Here is a 10,324-nt window from a genome sequence, read left to right on the forward strand (position 1 = left end):
CGTATAACCACTAGAAAGCACTGCAACTTTTGTAACAGGGGACTTAGCCTGGGGCAGGAGAGGTTCTTGAGACAAACCCATTTTTTATATTTGTAATTGGTCACTAGCAAGTAGAGTCATACTTTAAATAATAACATCATTCCCTTTAAGAATTGTATATTTTTTATCTATTTAAAGAAAACAGTTGTCCTTATGAATAAAATGACTTCAAATTACGTGTAAAAAATAACTCTCAGTTATCTGTGTTTTGCGTCGCTTTTTCAACATAATTTCAACTTCTTCCTCTGGAAAGGGAAGTACATCAGCTGCTCATTTCACATAATTATAGGGATTCAATAAAATATTTTTAAAAATGATAAAATTCATTGAATTGTTATGTGATACAGTCAGTATTCAATGACTTAAAAATTGTATCATACTAATATAGAAATAATATTTTTAAGCTTGCTCTCAATTTTCATAATTTGATTAGATTTATGCACATAAAAATATGTTATAACTAAAATATTAATCACAAGACTTTGTTTTCTAAGATGGCTCGAGAGTAGATTGTTGGTAATGATAGAATATTAGACCTAGGAGGCTGCTTGTTTCTTTTTTCCCACAGCTGTGGGAACTCAGGAGCACAGAGGTCATTATTTTTCACTAAGCAGTGTCTGAAATCCACATTTCTGTTTGCCGTTTGTCAATAGTTTAGCGATACCATACACATCATACATTTCCAACAAGCAGAGAAGAATATTGCAAATTACATTTATAAAACAATTTTGAAGGTAATCAAATGTATTAGGCTATTCTTGCATTGCTATAAAAATATCTGAGACTGGGTAATTTATAAAGAAAAAAGGCTTAATTGGCTTACGGTTCTGCCATTTTTACAAACATAATGCTGACACTGCTCAGCTTCTGCAGAAGCTTAGGGAGCTTTTACTTATGTTGGAAGGTGAAATGGAGTGGGAGCAGGCATGTCACATGGAGAAAGCAGGAAAGAGAGAGAGAGAAAGAGAGACAGAGAGAGAGAGAAAGTGCTGCACACTTTGAAAAGACCAGATCTCCTGAGAACTCACTCAGGTGCAAGGAGACCACCAAGAGGATGTTGCTAAACCATTCATGAGAGATTCGCTCCCATGATGTAATCACCTCCCACCAGGCCCCACCTCCAACAAAGGGGATTACAATGCGACATGAGATTTGGGCAAGGACACACATCCAAACTACATCATCGAGTTTTTTGCTGATTGAAATATCCCGTGAAGATTATGCCTTTTTTCTATGTATTGAATTATTTTACATAAATAACTAAAGTGTATATGGCACCTCAGAATTGAACAAGATACTTTCAGAGCATTGACTATGAGGAGTAATTATTACAGAGCATCTGCTATATACACAAAAATGGATATGGATACATACACCCTTTAGCCTATAAGTATATGAAAACAATTTGATATGTATAAGCTGTTATAAAACTAGGGGTTTTATTCTACATGGGATTTTTTTCTAAGTCATAGTAACTTTCTTTTCTGCTTTCTCATATAGTATATACTTTTTAATGTATTTTGAAGGAATGAACTTCCTTGGAAACCATTGTGTTTATTCTACTTTTATTTCACATACATAAAAACAGCTTATAATTGTACTGAACACAAAATACAAACACATTTTATTGCACATAAAAATATTTTAAAGGAAGTATTGAAGTATTGCACGTAATAGAATTGATTAGGAAAGTCACAAACCTATTATAAGACTATTATTATTCTAGGTTTGAAGATTACAGAATATTTCCTAATAGAGATTTGCCACATCACATATTGCACATTTTCCAGCACTATTCTATGTTTCGCAAATATTCCTCATAGTCTTTGCTTATGTCTTTTCTCTGTAAAACACTGTATAAAAGATTATAAAGGCAAAGAAATATGTACCATCGAAAAGGACCAGTCTACAGCTGAGGAAGTAAAAAAATAAATACACGATCATCCCATTCTTTTTGGGGAAAAATAACAAAGTAAACTGGCAAATTTCTCTAAAAAGAGAGAAATACTACAAATCTTAGTTTCATAAGCATTTGTCCATTTATAAATGCTCCCTGAGTTTAATGGATTCAATTAGACTAAAAACCTATGTTACCAGCCATAATTCCTTTGTTTACATTCAGTATCTAGTACCAACATCTAACTCCTTCCAATAGTGCAAATGCATGAAGGGCTCTCACTGTTGGTAGTCATTCAGCAATAAATAGTAAGTCCACGCCTAGTTATTTCATTATTTCTGGATTCAAAATAATATAAAGTGCATCCAAAGGTTGCATAGTCATTCTTCTCATTCTTGGGCATGGTTATTAGTCAACCTGTGATGCTTCCAGCTCATGGCAATAAAAGCCCACAATGCAGATTTTCCTGGAATTTCTTCCTTTTTTTCCATAGTTCTGTTTGGAAGAAAATTTCCAAGACACTACAAAATTTTTTTTTCACAAAGTCTATATGGAAAACTTCGGACCACAGAGCAGCATCCACTGACACAGATTTCCTTGAGTTCCATTCTGTAATAGTCACTAAGTGAACATGTTTCCTTATTATTTGTAAGGTTTGTTACATATCCAGTATAAATTCTTCTCACATTCCATGCTGCTGACCTCTGTGTTTTTCAGAAAAACGCACTTCTCAGACCCTGTAACGTTGAACCTGTCAAACAATAAAGAAACTTAGAATTATTTTCAGCTCATTGTTTTCATTCAGTTACATGAGAATGAACTCGGAGATGGTGACCTCTGCTTCTTTTAAATTCTTAGTGGGATACATAAGTCAAATAATCATAGACTAATCTGTAGAGACAATGGACAAGAATTGAAAAAAAATAGGATGTGGAGAAAAAATATAGAAGTAAGAGGAAAGCACGCCATTCATTTGGTTGGCATGGCACCAGATAAGTGATTCTTGGTCATTTTTGAGTTCATAGATTTTTCAATAAATAATTTCACAAAATTATATGCATTCAACAGCCATGCCTACTAGTGCATACAGCTTTAGGGGGTTTATGGCTCCTGAAGCCCATCTGTGGATATGGAACCATACGACAAATATTAGGAATCCCTTTTCTAGAAACCTGAATTTTCATCTCCATACTTCATCAGTATTATGATTAACAGCAAACTCGTAAAATGATCTTCAAACATTAAATGTATTTTAACTAAAGGTAATGAAAATAGAGTGTCTAATTCTGGGGCAAATTTTCTTTCAGGTGTATAGGAACTCATAATTAGGCATTGAAACTATTCTTTATTCTGTGGAGATGAAAACTGAGAAATAGTAAGAAGGATTTATTTTCCAGCAACTATCTTATTAGTAAAGACTAAATGTGACATTGAAAATGGGTCTTTGTTGCATCATCATAATTATTATTGAAATATTTCCAAATTAACCAGATCTATTACTCACATTAGAGTTTGCTGAGAAAAATTACTATAAGCATTTATTTTATGTATTATAAGTGTGGATAAAAAAATAATAATAGTAAAGCCTGTTATTAAAGAATTCCAGAGTATACGCATTCAGAAGAGATTGTTAGAGCTCTTGAAGAGCTCAGCCTTCGTATCTAAAGTGCTTTGAAAGAAGAAAAGGAAAGTGATTTTCCTGAGATGCCACCCTGGGGAATATAAAGAGACTTCTGGAGACTTACCAGTTGTTAAATTCTTTGCCATTTGACCACTTCCATGGGTGACCAGGTTCCTTTTTCAGTCCAACCCAGTGTTCCTCTCTACCTGTGTATCGTTTTAGAAAGTTCTTAAAGAAAGCACAAAGGAGTTGTTACATTAAACACCCTTCTGGGGAAGTAGATAGTAAATCCTGTTTCTCAAAAGCTGCAACTTGAGGCATGACAGCTTATCTGACCATGCACTCATTCTATATAGGATCAGCATATTTGGATTTCTGGTCTTTGAAGCTAAGCAATCAAATCAAACTTAAAAGATTAAACCTCATTTTGACCTCAGGCTGATCATATGGTTCTCTGGGATGACATTTTCCTACATCTGAAATAGGTACAATGTTTGTTTGTTTGTTTGTTTACTCCACTTAGAAACAGAAGGAAACCACTGATTAGCCATATGAATTAAAATAGTAATATTTTATCTTTTTTTTATTCTTACCATGTCCTTTTCAGAATCAATGACAGCAAGAGTAGCACCATGTTCAGAGCAAGCATTTTGGGCTGAAGTCCAGCTCCTCTTCACAGTAGAAATAAAGTAGCATTTCCTCTGGTAGCCAACCCAGTCCTCAGAGCATGAAGAAACATGGCTGTCTGATGGCATTGAGAATGTGTATTGGCCTGGACAATTGTATTGGCCCACTGTGAACAGAAAAATGCTTTGTTTTAGTAACAAAAGAAACCAAATACCCACAGCATGCAAAACTAGCCTTAGGATGCTATGTTGTGCTAGGTGGTGATAAAGTAAAGGATAAAAGCTAAAAAGTAGAATTCTGAAAAGGGTATGAAGAAAGAAAGTTCTCAGGACCATATCTGATCTTCCATTGTGCCTAATCATCATTGAACGGAGGTATGAGGATGAGGGGATGTACCTTTGGCCATAATGTCAGAAAATGACAGAAGTATAGAACAATTCTGAAAATTTGGACTAAATATTTCTTTGGACCAGAAAGGGTAAAGTGCATTATACATTTCAAATAAGGTTTTGAATCTGAATGCAGAGGTGGAAGAATTTGAAGATGCAGTATTTATAGCACTAGGTTGGAAAGATGGAGAGAGTAACTTTTAGGGAACCAATTCAAAATACAGAAAGACATATGACTCAGAATATCTCAAAACAATGGTAAACATTCCCATTTGTAAAAGACACAAATGTATCTTGGTATAGCTGGAGGTATTGAATACCAAATCACTAGTGACTCTCTGGGAACTTTTAAATATAATCTTAATTATTCAGAACTACCATTCTGTGTCCTTTGAGATAAAACACAAAAGACTGGCCACTTCCTGATTAATCTATGGCTTTAGATACGATTTTTTTCCATAATCAATGAATGTGAAGTTCACATTTTTTTCTAGCTAAATAGCTATTTATTCAGAATTCAGACCAGCTCCCTTCATTCTAGATGTAAACATCTTTTCAAATGCAATTTTATTCTACAGTAATATATAAATCATAGATACTTTTAATACTTATAAAAGTATTACATTAATTATTCAAGGATTGTGGAATTATGTTTAGTATTGATTAGGAAATTGGCCATATATGGCACATGAGATGTTTCTAAATTAGCTACAGTTTCTGATTAACTAGACTAAACTAATATTGATTTCAGCTGGGTATGGATGCTTACAGCTAAGAGGCTTTGAAAGAACTGATGAAGTGTAGACCCACCTGATAAAGCAATGAGAGCTATGATTAAAATGGTGATGAAGACCACATTCATTATAGCACACAGGACAGGAACTTGGAAGGACCCTTCATGACGTGTTGAAAAATGGGGACTGGTGGCATCATCTGGAAGGGAGAAAGTTGATGATGAGTTCAGGCAGACTATAGAAGTACTATAGGAATATGCGACATTCTTTTGAGGCATTTAAACTTAATATTTCCTATCTCCTTATATGAAATTTCCCCATCTCTTTATAGAAATTTCTAAGTTAATTTACCCCCAATTTTGAGTGAATTTGAATAGTTTATTGTTGGCTTGAAATGAAACAATTCAAGCATAATGATGAGATTATAAAGTATCTCCCCAAAATATTTACCTGGCACATATAATTTATACACTTAGTAGCTATGAAAATTCTAAGTATATAATCAGTTTGTTTTAATCATGATAAGAACATTTATTAAATATGCACATGCCCCAGAAGACACATAAAAAAATTCTAGGGTGTGGTGGCTCACACCTGTAATCTCAGCACTTTGGGAGGCTGAGGTGGGTGGATTGATCACCTGAGCTCAGGAGTTCAAGACCACCATGAGCAACATGGTGAAACCCTGTCTCCACCAAAAATACAAAAAATTAGCTGGTCATGGTGGTGCGCACTTGTGTTCCCAGCTACTTGGGAGTCTGAAGTGGGAGGATCGCTTTAGCCTGGGAGGCAGAGGTTGCAGTGAGCTGAGATTGCACCACTGCACTCTAACCTGAGTGACAGAGTGAGACCTTGTCTAAAAAAATAAATAAGTAAATAAATAAATAAATAATTCTAGCATAATTCCTTAACCTCCTTGTAGTTACTGTTTGAGAGAAATGATGTGAATGGGATAAATGTGGATAATATCATAAAGTAAAACATTGAATTGATACATAAATATCTAACATTAAAATGACTGAACAAAATTTTAAACGTGACAGTATTTTTTGGTGAAGTTGGTGCAGATGTGGAGCAACTGGAATTTTCAGATGTTATTGGTGGGAGAACAAATTGGAAAAACACTTCGGAAACTGTTTCTTATAAAATTAAATATATGCCTTTTCTATGGCCCAACAAACCTACTTCTATGTATATCCCCAAGAAAAATGAAAATATGTTCTCAAAATGCCTTGTGCAAGAATGTTCCTAGCAGCTTTATTCTTAAGAACCAAATTCCAGGAATAATCCAAATATCCATCAACAGGAAAATAAGTAAACAAATTATGGTATATCCATACAAGGGAATTCTGCACAGCAATTCAAAATAAGACAACTGATACATACAACAAAATGAATGAATCCCCAAAAAAAATGTTGAGTGAAAAAAAAATCCAGCCACAAAAGATTGTATACTAAATATCTGCATTTATATGACATTAAATAATAGTTGGTCTAATCTCTGGCGTCAAAAATCAGAACAGTGGTTGCCTTTGTGTGTGTAGGAAAGGTAATTTAACTGGCATGGGACACAGGGCAAACTGTCTGGGGTGATGGAAAGATTCAAATGTTGCTAGTCTTGTGGTTATACCACTGTCATAAGTCATTAAACTGTATACCTACGAGCTGTGCATTCGTTGTAAGTGAACTAAACCTCAATTTAAAATGATATGTGAATGAACAGTAAAAATTTGAATTTTTCAACAGATGTTGAAATAATAGAGGAAATGTAACAGTATTATAGTCCAAATATTCAGCGAAAGTTTTTTCATTTGCCCTCTGTACAATGGTGAAACAAAGTAAAAGCCTTTTTTTTTTTTTCCAACAAGTAGTGTTCCTGTGGAAGGATTTAGAATAATAATATGATGTTAATGATAATTGATAGTTACAAAAAACTCTAAGAGGATGTCTGTTCTACACTCTAAGTAAATAACTGAGGAAGGAGAAAAGAGAATTTTGGAACTTAGATTTTGGATTTTAATTTTGCAGGATGAGCTGTCAGGATTCTTAAAATGTGGCCCCACAAGGAGTATACAGGTCCCTATTATGTTCTCAAAAACTAAAATGTAAAATGGCTACTTAAGTAACTGAGAATGCAAAACAGTTTCAAAATAGAAAACATTCTATTTTTCAATATGGATGATTTTCATAACTTAAAAAAGTTTACATAAGATATATCTTGAAATACACATATTTTTACCCTTAAAACATTTATCTAAAGGTAAACCGGACCAAGAGATGTTGCCTTTTTTTCACAGTAATTTACTGGGTACTGGTGTCCACATCAACTTTTGCTTTATCTGGAAGTTATTTTTCCCATCACAGATTGGCACTCAGATTTTGCAAGAGAAGCCTTTACTTCACTGCCATCTAGCTCGATTTTCTCAGCTTCTCAAAGCAAATTTTTCTTTGTTCACTGGTATAGAATCATCATCGGAAGCCACCTTTGCTACCCAAGGTACCAAGTTCGGAGCTCTGTCTGGTTTCACTTCACATTATGTGAGTCAGTCGTGCTGCTTGAACTCAGTATTGCAACAGCTGTCTCCTCAGTGAGCACTAACACACCCCAGTGACCCATGGACTCCAGAGTCTCAATCAGCCCATTGGCTCAACTAGGGAGTAAGCTTTGGGATGACTCTCAGATGATACTTTATTCCGATTAATGAGGGCTACTGTTTTTTGTTTATTTATCTATCTATTTATTTATTTATTTTGAGATGGAGTCTCGCTCTGTCGCCCAGGCTGGAGTGCCGTGGCGATCTCCGCTCACTGTAAGCTCCGCCTCCCGGGTTCCGGCCATTCTCCTGCCTCAGCCTCCCGAGTAGCTGGGACTACAAGCGCCAGCCACCACGCCCGGCTAACTTTTTGTATTTTTAGTAGAGACGGGGTTTCATCGTGTTACCCAGGATGGTCTCGATCTCCTGACCTCGTGATCCGCCCACCTCGGCCTCCCAGAGTGCTGGGATTACAACTGAGGGCTACTCTTACCCACAGCTTGACTTATCTCCTAGGTGACAAAACATTTCCCTCAACAGCACACTTTTGATTTGATTTCAGGTCGTGCACATTAATGGAGAAGTTGAAAATCAACTCAATTTGCTACTTATTGAATCACCCAGGGATAACGTCCAAGGATGACTAGGGCAGCCTAAATTAGACATTCAAAAGAAAGTTGAAACAGTATCAGGAAAAGTTAAAAATTTCTGCATTAGGTCCTTCTTTCACCTGTGCTCTCTATTTATTGAGTAGTTATTATTATTATTATTTCTTTTTGGCAGCACAACTGTGCCATAAGTAATGGCTCACCTGATTACCTGAAAATTTGCATGCTTTGCGTTTGTTATCCACACTAAATTTTATGTTCTTAAACACAGGATGGATTTATGAGAAGTAACTGATGTTTTTCGGAAGTAAAGTAATATAGTAGACACACGCTTAGAAAATAATCCCTTTCTACAAGATTGTTTTAGTTCTCCTGTTTCTCACATATCCCTTTGTTAATAGATAGCTCTTGCTGAGAAGTAGACTAATTTCTAAGTGCTAGTGCTTTAGGGTACCTCATTAACTAAGGAGACAGAGAGATAAATGGAAAAACTCAACAAATTTTACAGAAGTAAGGTATAGAAAAACAATAGGCAAAATCCCAGTAACAGGAAATAAACTAGATATGTGGATAGAAGAGACAAATAAAAGAGAGGAAAATTTCTAAGATGATTATATTTTGCTGAGAAACAAAGGAAAGGAAGAACAAATTCTAAGTTACATAGTCTTTGAAGTCAGAGATTGGAAAGGTTAAACAGAAGGATGAAATAGAGGAAAAAAGTCCTATAAAGAATACCAAAGCAGGAGATTGCATTTTCAGGAATTCTTTTGTGACTTTTTTTTTAGTAAATTACAAATGGACACTGAAAATTTTCATCTGCTGATACAGCTATTCTCTCAAAGATGGCAAACTTGCCCATTTCCAGCAACTAGACGATGCTGTCATGAGAACACAGGATAAGGTACACTGAAAGCAGACACTGAATGCAAAGGAAGGCAAACAATGTAATTGCTTATGTGGAAAATAGAATTTTTCATAAAGAGAGACAGCACTTCCTGGAGAATGTACAGATGGATATGAAAAAACATGATGGAGAATAACCGGGCTAGAGCAGAAAGTTTTCTGATTAAATCTAAACACACTGAGATGATATAAACTAAAGCAAAGAGAAAGATCTTTAAAAATCTTCTGACATTCATTTTTGCGGCTTTCTCTCATCTCAGGTATTCTATCTTCTTATAGATAAAAAGGGATTTACCTCTTCCCTGAAGAAGAACCTGTCTTCTCTAAAAGACAAAGCCTTACTTCCTTCCCTAACAACCATTAGATATCACATATGTAGAGATTAGCAGTATATTTCTCTAAGATTATATATCATATATAGAGAGATTACCAGCATATCTTCTATAACTACTATTAATGTCATATATAGAGATACTAGAGAGTAAATATGCAATCAGATCTGACTTACTTTCTTGTCCACTCTCCGGATGCAAAGAGCTGTTCTCTGCTATGAAACAATTTTCAGAGCTCATCTTTACTCTCAAGATTCCCTAGTTAATCTCAGGTCAAGTCAATCTACAGTGAAAGTCTTTGCTGGAGCTCTTGTTCAGTCTGTGAGGCTCTGAGGCATCTCAGAGTTTATACTCCCTGATGATGTCTCCGCCCCCTTCCTCTTGCCGCCTACTTGCTTGACTACATTGTTTCTCTTTAATTTATGCTCCAGTGGACCAGACAATGTATAGTGTGTTGTTGTGGTGAAGTGTGGGTTTTCCCTGTTGTCTGAAATGTGCTTTCTCACAACTGTAAGATGTAGCAGGAGGAAAGTGGGATTTTCCCAGACTCTGAGACATCCTGCCTTAAATTTCTAGAAAACACAAATAGTTTAGGAGACAGCATAATCTAAGTAAAGAATTAAAAGTTAAAGATCCCTGT

The 10,324-nt window shown here is 35.3% G+C and overlaps 1 protein-coding gene across 1 annotated transcript; it reads right to left on the reverse strand.

Moving 5' to 3' along the window:
* Nucleotides 1-1,571: 1,571 nt before the first annotated feature.
* On the reverse strand, nt 1,572-10,005 carry CD69 (CD69 molecule). Its single transcript, XM_054445108.1, has 5 exons — nt 9,861-10,005; nt 5,384-5,506; nt 4,151-4,350; nt 3,682-3,785; nt 1,572-2,687 (listed from the first exon to the last, which is right to left on the reverse strand). The coding sequence occupies exons 1-5, from the start codon at nt 9,922-9,924 to the stop codon at nt 2,579-2,581; spliced, it is 600 nt and encodes a 199-aa protein (XP_054301083.1). The 5' UTR covers nt 9,925-10,005; the 3' UTR covers nt 1,572-2,578.
* Between the last annotated feature and the right edge of the window lie 319 nt (nt 10,006-10,324).

This window comes from Pongo pygmaeus, chromosome 10, assembly GCF_028885625.2.
Source record: "Pongo pygmaeus isolate AG05252 chromosome 10, NHGRI_mPonPyg2-v2.0_pri, whole genome shotgun sequence".
NCBI lineage: Eukaryota > Metazoa > Chordata > Mammalia > Primates > Hominidae > Pongo > Pongo pygmaeus.